The sequence below is a fragment of the Patagioenas fasciata genome, chromosome 7, assembly GCF_037038585.1.
Source record: "Patagioenas fasciata isolate bPatFas1 chromosome 7, bPatFas1.hap1, whole genome shotgun sequence".
Taxonomy (NCBI): Eukaryota; Metazoa; Chordata; class Aves; order Columbiformes; family Columbidae; genus Patagioenas; species Patagioenas fasciata.
Genome location: NC_092526.1, coordinates 22,410,074 through 22,425,057, shown reverse-complemented (window position 1 = coordinate 22,425,057; position 14,984 = coordinate 22,410,074). Strand labels below are relative to the sequence as shown.

The following is a 14,984-nucleotide window of genomic DNA, read 5'->3' as shown; positions in this document are numbered from 1 at the left end:
CTCTGCCTGGATCTTTGAGGCAGGTGCAACCCTGAAGAGATGCTGCTTGCAAACCACCATTTTGCAGAGCTGAGAAATGAAGGAAGAAAGGGATCTGTCTTTTGAGTATGGCAAATGTAAACTGCATGTCCCTCAGCCCTGTACAGTGACAATATCACAGCCTGGCTGGGGATTAAGGCCAGTTTCTGTGGCAGCTTCTCAGGGTAAGGGTTGCTATGCTTTTTATCAAGAGAATCATGGTTAGGACTCCAGTAAGGCTTATGAGGTTATAAAAGGTATATAGTATTATGAATCCAGGGCCTGGGAAGACAAATGGACAGGTAAAGGAAGCCACTGTAGGGAAATACACAGCCCTCATTCCTCTTATCATGCAGGGCTGTGTTACCTGACAAGCCAGCGAAGCAGGGCCTGTGACTCAAACACTGGCTGTTTCCCACAGTTTGTTCTCCCCAGTTTTGCAAACCACCAGCCAGCACTCTCACCAGCTCTGTGCTGGGAGAAGTTATTTCAGTTGTTTGCACATAAGCAGCTTTCTGGTTCTGTGTAGTCTGTTTATTTTAAGACATGCTGCTACAGTGATGGTTAGCATTGTAACCTGGGTGCTTCAAACAGGGACTGATGCTTTAGTGCCACTCTGAAAAGCTTCCCTTGACCTCATGTGCCTGTTCCTGATGTTCTGAGCAATCTGTTCCAGCTCTTCTTCCACACAGAACTTCTGGGCAGGCGCTTACTGAAACTATGCTGTGATGGTCCCTTATTTTGAAAGCTTTTCTTGTAACATATGTCTTCTGTGCTATGACAGTTAAACATACGTGAAGGTATAGCAGTTTAGTAGCATTCTGTTTATGTACCTTAGGCTATGTAGTATATGCATATATTAAACATACACTCTCTCTACAGTGCAAACACTGGACATTATGGTTTTTATATGTGCATATATACATATATAGCATAGTTACTCCGTGTATATAGTATATACTAGTCTAGTATTATATGTGTCTAGTATATGTGAGCATATATGAAACCTAATGTCCTATATTTGTACCGTATTCCCTATGATCAGCTACTTAACTGTTCTCCCAGTCCATACTTGTTATGGACAAATGTTTGTAGGTATAGTTATGTAAATAATTGTTTAATAAAAGCTGGTTCAGTCCACATCTTTTTGCTCTGATGCATCTAGCAGCACCTCCCAGAAGTTTCTTGGCTGCAACACCAAACATTGGTCTAGCAGGTATCCTTCTAACCCTTATCTTCAGGCCTTTTTGCATCAAAAGGCCTTTCAACAAAATGTCAGCAAAGCATTCTGTGAGGGTTAACATCCTAAAAACTGAGATAAACCACAGGTTTTCTCTGTTTTTTTTGGGGGGAGCAGTCCTGCATCTTTTTGGCTTTTCTGTATTGTTTTGTAGATCTGAAGCTGTACCCTCTAAGCATGTGATTGTCAGATCAAACTTCCACAGGTCAACAGGGTATGTGAGGTCCTTGACTAACACAGGGGGATGTACCCATCGCCCCAGTCACAGAAGAGAAGCTTTTAGAAGGCAGCTTGCCTTGAGAGCGCCCTGGGCAGCAGGAGGGAGCTGTGGAGGGACAGAGCAACTCTGTCCCGTGGTGCTCTGCCGTAGCCTGCCCTGCCAGACTCCATGCTGGACTCTTACCAATGCTGGGGACAACAGCAGGCAGCTGCAAGTATGAGATTGTGTGTTATCTCATGCAGCTGCTGTTTCTGCCCTTTGCAGGGGGAAGTTCAGCTTGTTCTTATAGTGAACTTAGCTGTGGCTACCTCAGTTAATTATAAGAAATCATGATTACCAGAGCAATGTTTAATTAAAAAAAAAAAAACACCCTTTATTTCACACTCCTATACAAATATCCACAGGTAATTTCTAATCATGGAATGATGCATTGTTAGCCAGTATAAAAAAAGTTTGAGATAAAAGTATACTAGTGACATGACTTCTTCAAGAACTTTCAGTTTGACACTGCTAAGACATTCATGTTCTTAGGCAAGGGCCACATTCTGCTTTTAAATCCAAGGCTAATTTGCCAAACTTCTTAGCCCCGGATTAGCCTGGCCTCTGATGCTGCTGAACCTTTCAGCAAATAACCTAGAATCTTGAAAGCTCAAAAACTGGATATTAGCTAAATACATGTGTCAATGTTCATAAAATTGGGCTCACAACATACTGAGAGTATTCATTGGGAGGAAGAAGAGTTTCAATGTACTTTCTATAATGATAACTTTTTAGGTGAACACACCTACCAAGAAGGTATGTTCAAAGTTAATAATAAAAATAAGACACTTGACAACTGCCCTCCTGGCAGGTTTTCACCCTATGAGGGGAAAAAGTACCAAAAGGTTTTTGCATAGCTCAAATTACTAGCAATTAAAACATGCATACTTTTTGAGCAGAATATTGTTTCAGGGGAATAAACAATTGTGAACTAAATCTTCATTCTTAAATAGTACCAACACTTTAGAACATGGCTAAAAAAGTAAACTCTTTAAATAGTTTTATCAGTTATGTTACAATAACTAGATTGCTGATAAACACAACAATGTGATTCTACTTTTATCCACATTCAGGTATTCAAGACAATTCAGTAGTCTCAACGTGGATCAGCTCGGATCCTCGTAGTTCAGGTAAGCTGGGCTTTTATAGCCTCCTTCAAGTGCTGTGTAACAGTTGCAGTAGTCAATGCCTTTTGCTAAACAGGACATCCTTATGAAGCTGGGAAGCAGTTTCTGGAGAACTTCTCACTTTCTTGGACTAAGTACAAAACTGTATCTAAAAACTCTACTTGGTGTCAAAATCATTAAATAGTCTGATGTAATATACAAATCACGTTACAAAACCTGATAATTCCTGTTGCATAAAGTTACAAGTATCAGGAAAAAAAGCTCCCATACACATCATTGGAATAAATATTTACATTTTTAGAAAGCATTGGCACCTTCAGTAATTTATTAAAATTCAGTGAAAGCTTCAGGTCTCACAGTCTGAAGTTCAAAGACACAGTGGATTTAAAGGTTCAGTTAAGTCTTTGGCCTAGCAGTTAGTCAAAGACGATGATTTATAACAAAAATAAATACAAATATGACTAAAATATATATATACAAAAAGTACATCTAATATTCAAGCCTCTCTTTTAAAAAAAACCTGTGTATATTTGTTGTGAGCAAGAATCACACAATCCGATCTTTAAAAAAAAGAGCAATATGACCTATTGCACATGTAATTTAAGATGATGCTTTTTGTTAAGCTGTAACTACTGCAGCAGGCAAGACTTATGACTAAAGTAGATTTGCGGGTCTTCAGACTATACTTGAATGAAGTATGTTAAGGCCACTGTGTGTTTATAATGGATTATGTGTTGAGGGAAGTATGGAGAACCTTATCTTAACCTTAACCATGCATTCATTGCATACCTGTGATCACAGGAAAAGGTCTGCCATAGTGGTTTTGCATATTTTGCAGAAAAGACCCCAAACTGATACAGTATCTTCTAAAATGTGAGTTAGATTTGAAGGGGAAAAGAGGCAGTCTGGAAATTAAATAATGCAAATAAAGTCTGAAGCAATTTTAACTGTGCAAACAAAAGCCTCAATGTAAGTAAATATCTACAATCAAACGGTGAATGTCCATAGTGTTCAAAGGTCTAACTCATTCAGTATTCCGTTATTAAAGCATTAACCTCTATCTGAACTTTGTGGATGAAAATAATTTTTCCCTAAGAGTAACTTTCATTTTCATTCCATTTTGTGAACCACTGTTTTGTTTCAAGGTCTTTGTATTTCCCATCTTTGATCTCTCGCTCTTCTTTTCGAATTCTTACAGCATGATATCGGGGGACACTGTCTTCGTACCTAGAACGCTGGAAGAACCCACACTGGGGCAGAGAAGAGAAAGAACAATTTAGGTTTAAGTTGCTGCCAAAATATTACAACTCTAGAATGCAGTACATTCTTCCTTTGCACAGACATACAGGTAAGAATATCAAAAACAAAAAGCTGTAGGCCAAAAATGTAATGAGCCAGCAGGTCTCTGTTAGTTATTCCATCAGCAGCTTAAGAAAAAAGGCACGGTCTGACAATCTGGCATCTACTACCTCAAAAATACTCCCTCTGCTAACTTTCTAAATTTGTTTTGCAAGTCACATAAGTAATCTTTATAAATCTATTAATTCCTATCATGAGAGAATTTAATGCTACACAAAGAAGTGGATATAGTTCAGGAAAGCTTGCTTCTCCTGAACCACAGGTAAGAATGTATTATACGTCAATATCTTCCTGCATGGTGATGTGATTTACCTTTAAAAACCCACAGAAAGATTTCCAGGGCCTTCAAGACATTACACTAGGGCCTTGTTTTTCAAAGCATCATCTCAACTGATTAACTATTGAGGAATGGACAGAAATTAATTTTCAAACCAAAATGCAGTTACGGCCACAGTGTTACAAAGATGATGATTGGTAGACGCTCAGCTTTACATGCTTATGGGTCACTGATATCAAGATTGAGGTTAAGAGACATTGTGCCCTCCATCTGTTACTAGATACTGCTTGGAAAAAACAAAAAGGTTAAAGTGGTAATGTTCATAGTATTTGGGGTGGTGGGATTTTTTTGTTGGAACTGAATTTTAAAAGAAAACACATCAAAGCACAGACCCAATCTGTAGCCATCTCTTAGTTAAGATTTCATTAAACACTGTTCTGACATAATTTAGTTAAGAATTCCTCCCCACTCCCTCATCCCAAGCATCACTTATAATGTACATGCATATTTTATCTTAAATTGAATAAAGGTTGCTAGAAGCATAAATCATCATGCATCTAGTGGCTTCAGCAGAGGAAAGTGTGTTCCTAGAAAAGTGTATCTTAGAATTGAAGGAAAACAGATGTTTCCACAGCATTTAAATTCTTATTATGAAAACCCCTTTCCTTATAAGCAACATCTTTCAGCATGCACTAGAAGTTAGTAAAGCAAATTTATCATCCATGTAGTCTTAGCTTTAAATCTTCACTCCGCAGTGTTGATTACCGTCTCTCAAGCTTAAAAACTTACTTGCACTTTTAAAACATACAAAAGAAAAGACTAAAAACCACTGCAACAGGTCAAGATGGTTTCTAAAGAAATAAATAAAAAACTTTTTAAACCAAGGCAAACATCTGTGTTTGTTCACGTGCACCAAAAGCTGAAAATCTATGGACAGAATGAGCAAGAGAGTACAATAGTTTGAAATCCAAAAGTTAATAGAATATAAGCAGTAAAAGCTTCATAGTTAGCCACCGCACCCATAGCATGTGCCACAGCTAAAAATTAAAAAATATCATCAATTACCAATTACAGAAGTAGATCAATACTATGCATCAGAAGTAAGCCTCTCTTTATCAGACGGCTGAGCATGGATCTCAGCCTTGTGATATGTGGCATCGTAATGATCTTTCTTATTTCTCTTGAAGAAACCACACTACAAGGAAGCAAGGTATTTAGTCAATTTTTGTAGACTGGAAGAAGTCAAAGCTACTAAAACTGACTTAAATGAACTCTGAGCTATCTTCCCATTATCCCTTCACAGGCTTGTTGCCAAAAAAAAATCACAAGAAATCTGTTTCTAGATCTGAGAACTTCCTGGACTCACTCCATCTGTAAAATAATAGAATAACCTGTGGTAAAGAATAGTATTTTCCATGTGTTTTGCTACACTTGTAATGATGTCCACAGCAACTAAAGCTGGCTGTGAAGATCAGAAAGAAGACTATACAGAAACCTGTTTGTGGACTTGTGCACAGGACAGACAAAAACACAGGGTAGAGCAATGATGAGTACTGCTTTGACCTGTCCGACACAGGCATGTTTTAAACCAATCTTGTAACTGTCTCTGAAATACAATGTTTGTCCTTCATAAGACCGCTCAGCATTTGTCATCAAAGGAAGCATTTCAAACTGTGTGTGCATGTCTGAAAATGTGTGTATTTTCATGTGCAGGAAAACACTAGTATTTATAACCCAAAATTCATCAGGAAGATTTGCAGCTGGTGTTGAGCATTTACCAGAAAATAAGGAAGTCTGAACTATCGGGTCAGAGGTAACCTGCAGCAAATAGTAGCTCCTCAGCAAAGCCAATTGCTGCAGTTTCTCCAGAAGAAAGTGACAAACAGGATAGTCCTTGTCACCTCTCCTTTCTGAATAACCACCTGCTATTCTAACTGCTTATACCTGTAAAAACTAAGAACAAAAGGACAGTCCTGTTACACTTGGAACCACAATTAGCTGTAAAAATACCAAGAGTAGTTAGAAAAATAGGTACTTCATTTTTATATTTTGCAAATTATTTCCCTTCTACTATACACACTTATCTACTCCTTTAGGATTTCTAAGGCAAGAAGCCAATCCTACAGAAACTGACCACCACACTTGGCTATATATTATTTCTGTATCTTTTGGTTATTTTCATCTACTATCCAATTAATGATATTTCTAACATTACAAGAACAAAGCCCTGCTGAAACATTTGCAGACAATTCACGTGAAGTTTCATACCTAACTGCAGAAGCCCTAGTTAGCTGTATCGACCGGTATCAAAGTAAATATGGTCTCTGAATATTTATCTCCAGTTTTGCCCAGAGCTCAAAATACTTTCTTTTAAGGATGTGCAAACAGAAAAATGTCATAACAAGTCTTCCTGTGTAACCATTCTCATTCCAAATGCTGCAAAACTGAGAAACTGATAAAGGTAATGTTTGGGCAGTTTTGCTCTATTTGGAGTCCCCAAACCAAATCAAAATACTTACTCATTTGCTTAATTATTTTGCTATCTAGTCAGTTGTAGACCAGGGAATGTAACATAACCAGATGAATAAAAACTCACCTTCCATAGTAAGAATACCAACAGTGCCAGCATCAGTATTCCAGCAAAAATAGCCACCGCGATGATCCACCAAGGCACTCCTGTGTACAGTGCTACTGGTTTTGCAGGGAAGACAGTAACACGCACCTAAAGGAGAGAAAATATGTCATGATGGAAAGAGCATTTCAGAAGCATCCATGTTTAATATAAAGCTACAAATTATACAGTTATCTCTTTTCTGACAAGATGTCTTCTCTCTCCCATCTTTAAAATGTTTTTGAAGAAAAAGTTCTGACTGGTATTGTTCCAATATGGTAGTGAATTTTTCCAACCTGATTAAAGGTAGAAATGGTCAAAAATTGAGAACTTAGTTAAAAAGCTTAACTTTTACCTACTTTTGGTTTTAAATGGTTTATTTTTTTTCTAGTCATTGAGGTAAGCTGGAAACATCACAATCATAACATATAGTTAGAATTAAAAGATTAGCCTACCTGAGCAACTTCATTTGTGAGTTTAACATTCTTAGCTGCAGCAGGAACACTGATTGAAGCCCTAACAAGAATGTCCAGGTAGTTCATTTTTGAGTATTCCTGTTCCATAATAAAATATGGACGTTAGACACAGAACAGAAAAAAAAAACCCTGACCTTCCCCAAATGGCAGGTAAGAGAACTTACTTCTAAGAAAGTACTGTTCCACAGTCTGGAACGCAGCACAAGAGAGGCCTTGCTGTCTAAGCCCTTGAGGGGACATTTTACGTCCACACAGCGTGCATTCACATTGCAGTCCTGCAATTACAAATTTCTACATGTAAATAAAAACACATCCTCACAGATTGTTTAAGCATCCCTCCCCGCTCCCAAATTAAAAATTGGATTATATGCATCAATATTTATGTGCAAGAACCAAAACCTGTTTGTACTGACAGCAACAGGAAAATACAACAAAGATGCTATAACCTGTTTATTTTAATGTAGATAACTATGCAGAAATTCTTTCCTATTTCTCTCTTCGGTAGATAATCTAAATGATCAAATTTTTAAATCGTTGATACTTGGATATAAGGTAAAAATAAAGAGCAAAGAGATACCTTCTTTCACCCAGCCATACTCAGAAAAGCCCTCTTACAAGTGCAGTAGGTGGCATCTGACCAGACTAGTTGATGCTTACCAAGGTCTTGTATTTTCTTTCTGAGAACAAAGAAAATGTTTTGCTGTCTGTGATCTGCTTCTCTGCAACCTCACGTCTCCTTCGTGAGTTCTGGGATTCCTATGGGCGGGAGGGGAGGAAGAGTAAGAGCTCAGTGAGTGTCTTCTTGTTCCAAGATCAGCATGAGTGACATCATCATATATCCCTACTTAACCACATTTATTGCCAGTAATAGAGTCAGGACAATCACTAGAATTTTAGATTACCTAAAGAAAGGTTAACTGACTTTTAATAGGTCTGGGGGTTTTAGATTTACACAGCTTTCAGTACTACTTCCATTTTTGTTCTATATAAACGGTATGAATGTTACTACGCTAAAAGAATAAGATGCATCTTTCTTGAACTGTATATTAATTACATGCACTGAAAGTTTTATTAACTGGTGTAGTGACCTGACAAGAATGGGTTTATGTGCATGCAGTTTTAGTGGTGAAAATTAAAACTCCCAAATGATCTTAAGATTATATGAAAAAAACATTATGAAAATGAAGGCTCAGGGTTTAGGAAAAAATCTTGCTGGATAGGCACAATGAAGGGCTATGAAACTTGCTTGATAATTTATAAGTGAATGTAAGTGAAAGCCCTTTCTGTTTAAAAAAAAAAAAAAATCCATGCAATTCCCGCAGGCTGGGGAGATATTTACTGTTTTTTATTGTTTTCTGTGTAAGACCTCAATGCAATATCAATCATGCTGATGACATTTGTTAAGAGAGCATATGACAATGGTGCCCATTGCAAAAACAGTGACTACGACACAGAATCCATCCTTTAGCATGTTACCCTCATTAGCTGTTACGAAGTCTACTAACAAGCTTAACAACCCCTGATACATCACTCATGTGGTGTGTTTCTGAGCTGCTGAAGACACACACACACAAACACACGCACACACCCCCCAACAAAAAAAAAAAAAAAAAAAAATATATATATATATATATATATCCTTCTGGAGGCAAGCTCTTATGTCCACTATCACATGGGAACATACCGCAACATGCAAACTATTTATTTCATTCTCAGGTTGACAGGAGACTTTTTCCAAGCCTTTGGAATCTATTTTCATCAAATAAAGCAGCCATTTGCCATTACTAATTTCTTTTGGCCATTGGATGTCCAGGGAAGCAGTACCAAATGTTTTCAGTGGTCTGCCCAAGTTAGTTACCTGTTAAAACAAACATTCTTTAAACTGCGAAATAAAGATATTTTCTTCTCAATTTAAGGTGTTATTGATTTGGGCAAGTTTTAAGCATGCGGCTAACAGGACATTTAAAAGCAGATGAAAGAGAGTTGAAACAGTGCATAAAGACAAAGCATATACTGAAACTAATGCACTTGGATAGCAAGTAAATACAGAGTTTAAACGTATAAGGATTAAAATTCCCTACCATGAACTGTAAGCTGTTGATTTTTAAGATGTTAATTTTTAGAAATCTGTCTTCATGTGAAACAACAATAACTCCAATTTAGAGTTAAGAAATCATTCAGTTACATAACTGAGGCAAATTGCAAGTCTATGGGGAACTCTGACATAGAAAGATAACCAGCTCTTGCTCTCCCTAGTCTGTAAGTTGTTTCCCAACCTATTTTTTTGCTTTCTTAGTGTTACTGTTCATGACAGCAAGTTCTAAAACACCTTCTATCTGCTTCTAGTTTAATACACGCATGCAGGCACAGAAGGAAGTACAGGATTGACAGAGATGGACTTCAATCCTGACAAACTACTATGTACAAAGACAGCAAGGCTGGCCTTAACGACATAGAAAAAGCAACTCTCTTGCTGATAAACAGAGTTGTTACAGAACCAGAATTGTCTCTCTTAGCCTTCTCCTTGATTTATTAATTAGGCAGAAGACCAAAAGAGTGAACAAGACATTCTGCGGTGTCTTTGCGTGCCTGCTCAACCCTGCACGCAGCAAGTGCCCACCCTGGCTGGCTGTGTGCACCAGATCACCCCTGGGCTGCTGGGTTTAGGCTTTGATCCCTGCCTGTGTGGGGTTTTATGCTGTACAACTGATCGCACGGACTGCGCTGAAGAACAACGTGCACAGCCAGCCTCAGGCCACTTCCTCAAAATATGATCGTAAAACCTCAAGGCCTAAAGAAGCTCCAGTCTGTAGCCAGACTGCATGATCTGATCAGGAAGTCATGATTTTTGGACAAGAAAAGCAAATTTTAAAACCAGGAACTTTTCCAAGTGTTCATATTCATGAAGAGAGAAGCTGTTCATTTGAGTAAAAGCAGTTGTTGGCATTAATCTAAATTACTCACTCTGAATTCATACTCTATGAGGTTTCCAATATGCTCTTCAGATTTCATAGCACTCTCACCAACGATGTTACCTCCAAAATACACCTGAGAAGGCTTAGCAACTCTGTTCAGGTGGGGGTGGGGAAGGAGAATAATTGGATTTTAATGAAGTCTGCAGCAAAACTGTCATTCCCAGCCCTCTCCATTTGTTATGCCATCAATACTTACCCAGTGAGTGATAAAAGCAACTCAAGAACCACTTTAGCACTAGCTGTAATTGGAGTCGAATTAACTTGAGTGCTTGTTCTACAATGAAAAGGAAACAGTGCTGTTTATTTTACAAATCTACCAGGTTTCACTTTACTATTAAATTGCTTTTGTGAATAGAACAAATTAATTCAAAATGTTTACAACTGTATATGAAAACATGCATGTGCACGCACACACAAAGAAAACTTACGTTTCCAACTTCAGATTAATATCCAAGTCTGTTGTATCAACGTTAACTTTAGTGGTACTCAAGATCAGATAAAAGGTTACCTAGACAAGAAGATCCATGAAATATATAAACATTTATGAAATATAACAATGTATGAAATATTATAGAAATAAATCATCAAGCTCTAGAGTTAGAAAGACAGATCCAAATCAAATTTCCAGTTATGACACACAGAAACAAACTGCAGTCAAGAATAAGATTTTATAACTTGGATAAAATAGGTGCAACTTACATTTGAATTTCTTTTGAAAGGATTTCCAAGTTCACATTCTGCTTGAGAACCGTTTTGGTTAGCACCACATGTTAGCTGTTTTTCCTGATCAAACAGAATACATTTAGAAGTAAAAATGTGCTGTAAATATTTTTAAAATTGAATATCTTTTATCTTAAAAATACTTACAGGATAACCCCTCATCTCCCTGAATGCAGAATATGTCAGACTGTCAGGAAAAGTTGCGATCAGTTTAGCTTCATATGCATCCTCACCGTCTTTTTGTGGATTTTTTGCATCAGATGGACTGTTTGTCACTGTTATTTCCAGGGCAATGTCTTTCTGATCTTTCAGAACAAGCACTGGCATGCCATTTTCACTACAGAAACAGAGCGCGCAGGGTCATGTGCATTAGGAAAACAAATGCATGTGAAAGTTTGCTTCTTACTACAGTTTACCAAATGTAACTCTCCCTATTAGGGAATAATTACTGTAAGACCATGAACACATGAATGGTCATAGGGTTTTTTTCCCAAAACCAGTACTTTGTCACAAAGTGCCCAGCAGTTAACAGGGTGTAACAGACTGAAACACCTCTCAAGTGACCAAGAGTTGATAGTATTTCCGAACCAGCACTTGCATCTGGCTCATGTTTAATGGTGATGAATTTTCTCTGAATAAATCTACAGACCTTCTTTTTTCTTGTAAAATAGATGTGGTTTTGGCTTCCGAGTCAGACTGTGGCACTCACAGCTAAAGGAAACCAGACTGTTTGACAGTAAATGAACAAACTTCCTTTTTTTTCCACAAGTCCCTTCCAGTTTCATTAGCACTCCCAGGAGGAGGTGCAGTGGGGGTTAGGGGCGTGTTATGGTGAAATTATTTCTCTCTAACTGCTTGTCTTACACTACTAGACTATAGCATATTATGTTGTCATACTCGCAATCAAATTTAATCTTAAAAATACTTAATAGTAGCACACACAATAAACTACTGGAGGGTTGGTTCAGCATCTTATTTCTCCGGCAGTTAGAAACATTTTTTCTAACTTTTAGCCCACACCTGCACAAGTTGTGGCCACTTTGTATCCATGTAACTCTGTACCACTACTTCGCTTCCAGAGCTCACTCCCACTCCCCCACGATCCTCACCCTGCACAGGGCCCTGTTTGCCAGAGTAATGGAACAAAGCTGCTCTGTCTCCCAAAACTCCGTCCTAAAAGTACTTCTAAGCAGTTGTTAAGAATTTGAATTTTAGCAATGCATTAATCAAGGCTTACATTGGTAAATAAGTAAACCTGTCTTCATTTCCTTCTCGACTACAAAACCGGTACTGAAGTTTCAGATTGCTGTGACATTCATTGTCTTCTCCACATCCTTCTTTTAAGAACTCCACCTAAATCAAACCAAAGCACTTTCACTGCATGTCACATGATAACAGCGTAAAACAACATTTCTGACATGCACCACATGAAGCATCTACAGGGAACTCAGAGACACTTTCCTGAACAGAGTAAGCTTTTAACATCTTCTTACCTGTCAAGAGTTTTTCTTTATGAGACATAGCCCTTGATGCTGACAATTTAAAACTTTAGATGTGACTAAGAGGCAGAGTGAGATAATTCTAAGGTACACTTCTAATGAGAAAAAACATCCTTGAGTCTGACTCTTCAATAAGGAAATGAGATCTCTTACCTGAGATATTCCCTTTCTTTTATATCACTGCTGCAGTGCTCTAATGCTTTACAGCATCCTAACCATGGAAGAATTAGAAAGTGCATAATTTTGTGATGTGGGACAAGTGTTCACAGCTGGAGACGATAGATTTCCATTTTTAATCAAAAGTACATTTCCTCCTAAACTTGTTGGGGAGAGGAAAAAAACCTAGCAGCTATATCATCTTCACTTTTGTTGCAAAAGAAACACAGGATCTAGTTCATAACATTCTGTAACAAGTTCATAACAAAATATAAAATACAAGGCAGTATTTATGAGTTCAGTGCTACCCCAACTATTTCCTTTGATCATAATTTAGCTTTCTAAAGTCTTTAAAATTCAGTGATTTGTCAAAGTGCATATTTATGGGAAAAATAGTATGAAAGGCTTACTTTTGTGGTCTTTGTTTCTGATTCGTTTGAATTTAGAATTGGTATAAGATCTGGAAGTGCTCTCTCTTTTCTTGTGGATGGTGAGTTAGACTCCAGGCCAGCAATTTTAACACTCACTGATATTGGAATGGGGCGTAGCTTATCTTTAATCTTTTCCTGTTAAAATATTTTAAATGGCATAATTAGTGTACAGTGCAGAGAAGAAAAAACACTGCAAAGACTGGCTTTTGATATACATTTTAGAACGGCAGTAAAGCAAAATCTTTGCTGCTACATTCTGCAGTGTTAAAACTATCCCTTGTACAGAAACCCAGCATTTTTTTTTAAATGCACAAAAACACAAGTTTGGTTTTGTTTGGTTGGTTGGGTTTTTTTGTCTGGCTTCCTGATCTGATGATTTCTCTCACTGTTAGGAATTCCTAGGAACAACAGATGGCAACTCAGGCAAATGAAATTCACACTACAACAGGAAAACACCACGCTTGCTTTCTATTGCGTAAGTTGAAGCTCTTTACTTTGCTGTGGTCAGAAGCAGCCTTGGAGGCTCGTGGCTGCTGAGCCACAGAGAATTTGTTGAGCTCCTGGAGCAATGCGACCTCCAAGGGCCACCGCTGCAGCCAAGTCGGAGCAAACACACCAAGCTTGCTTGTCCTGCCCATTCATCCCCTCCAGAACCTGGAGGTGAAAACTGTTTTCCTAGCCAGTCACACTGAAATTCTGTAACAATTAGTTTTGTTGGAAACAGCTCTCCATTTTTGCTGTTCATTCCCTCTGTATTGGTCTGAATTAGTTCAGCTCTGTTGACCCCACAGCACACTGCAGTAGCTACAAGCGCTATTCATCCTTTTTACGAAAGGCAACAGGAAGAAGCAGCATGTGTGCAGGGAATAGTAAGGTACTACTTAACTACGGTTGTTTTCTAGTTTTGAAGCTTTATATTGCATGTGACTTTTAAGTTACACACAAAGGTACCAGGAGGCTAAAAAAAAGAGCATGCCTTTGTTTTACATGGATCTAAATGAAAAACAAATAAAATACTTTGCCTTACCTGCAGTACAAGCTTTGTCGTCACACACTCTCTTGAGTTCTGCCCCCTTAGGGTGGTACTTGCAGTGAACTGATCAGACAGGTGGTCTTTAAACCGTACCCTAGATGGCAGGCCTAACTGCCTCCTCTCATTTTCTGCTTCAAATGTATAGTTGATCTCTAGATAAAGAAATAAAGTAGGTAATCATAAAAAAAATTATTAAAAATAACTTTAATTTCTCCAAGTTTGATCTCTACAACATTATTCTAGAAGACTCTTTCAGCCAGTGCTGGGCTTCACAAACTCTTTTCAGTTACTTACAAAACTTTCTCCATCTGTCAGTTTTGTCCCTCTTCAGTCGAGGGCCAGGTGCCCTGGGCATGGATCTAAAGGAAAGTTCTGAACTAAGCCCTGTATTGCAGCAGCAGCTCATTCCCTTGAGCAGCCTGCAGAGCTGGCTCAGCTGTGATTGCCGCTGGAGCCAGCAGAGGGCTGAGACACAACACTGCCAACACCGACCTTGGATCCTGGTTTGTCCCAGCCCGCAGGATATTGAGGTCAAGGTACACTTTTAATGCTGAAAGCAAAAGCGTGACTAGAGCTTTCTAGTTGTATGCTGAGGCATGTTTTAATAGATGTGAACTCTGTGCATTAATCATCTCTGCATTCGCTGAGTTAAGTCAGTGTTGCAAGGCTGGGAGCAGTACCCAGTGTGCCAGACCTTGGAGTGTGCAAACGGGCACTGTGAGCTGCCTCCTTGACCTGTTCAAGGGCCAGGACCTTATTCAAGCACATCCTGTGGATTTTACAAGTAACTGAGAAACTAAAGA

At 38.3% G+C, this 14,984-nt stretch overlaps 1 protein-coding gene and 1 long non-coding RNA gene across 8 annotated transcripts in view; one reads left to right on the top strand and one right to left on the bottom strand.

Moving 5' to 3' along the window:
• Window positions 1-1,825: 1,825 nt before the first annotated feature.
• Window positions 1,826-14,984, bottom strand: part of ITGA6 (integrin subunit alpha 6) — a 133,963-nt gene continuing 120,804 nt past the window's right edge. For 5 of the 7 annotated variants that reach the window (XM_071811083.1, XM_071811082.1, XM_071811081.1 and 2 more), the window contains 14 exons: window positions 14,176-14,333; window positions 13,128-13,283; window positions 12,300-12,415; window positions 11,210-11,399; window positions 11,042-11,125; window positions 10,771-10,850; window positions 10,539-10,616; window positions 10,332-10,434; window positions 9,052-9,225; window positions 8,025-8,123; window positions 7,532-7,642; window positions 7,347-7,445; window positions 6,877-7,002; window positions 1,826-3,894 (listed from right to left, as the gene is read on the bottom strand). In XM_071811083.1, the coding sequence (XP_071667184.1) occupies window positions 3,736-3,894; window positions 6,877-7,002; window positions 7,347-7,445; window positions 7,532-7,642; window positions 8,025-8,123; window positions 9,052-9,225; window positions 10,332-10,434; window positions 10,539-10,616; window positions 10,771-10,850; window positions 11,042-11,125; window positions 11,210-11,399; window positions 12,300-12,415; window positions 13,128-13,283; window positions 14,176-14,333 (1,733 nt within the window). In that variant the 3' untranslated portion in view covers window positions 1,826-3,735. Of the gene's footprint in view, window positions 3,895-5,345; window positions 5,476-6,876; window positions 7,003-7,346; window positions 7,446-7,531; window positions 7,643-8,024; window positions 8,124-9,051; window positions 9,226-10,331; window positions 10,435-10,538; window positions 10,617-10,770; window positions 10,851-11,041; window positions 11,126-11,209; window positions 11,400-12,299; window positions 12,416-13,127; window positions 13,284-14,175; window positions 14,334-14,984 lie in introns of all 7 variants that reach the window. The other 2 variants (XM_071811080.1, XM_065840475.2) reach the window with 1 other exon arrangement.
• Window positions 2,531-14,186, top strand: LOC136102935 (uncharacterized). Its single transcript, XR_010651522.2, has 3 exons — window positions 2,531-2,647; window positions 3,843-3,992; window positions 13,541-14,186. It is a non-coding gene; the product is annotated as an uncharacterized lncRNA (long non-coding RNA).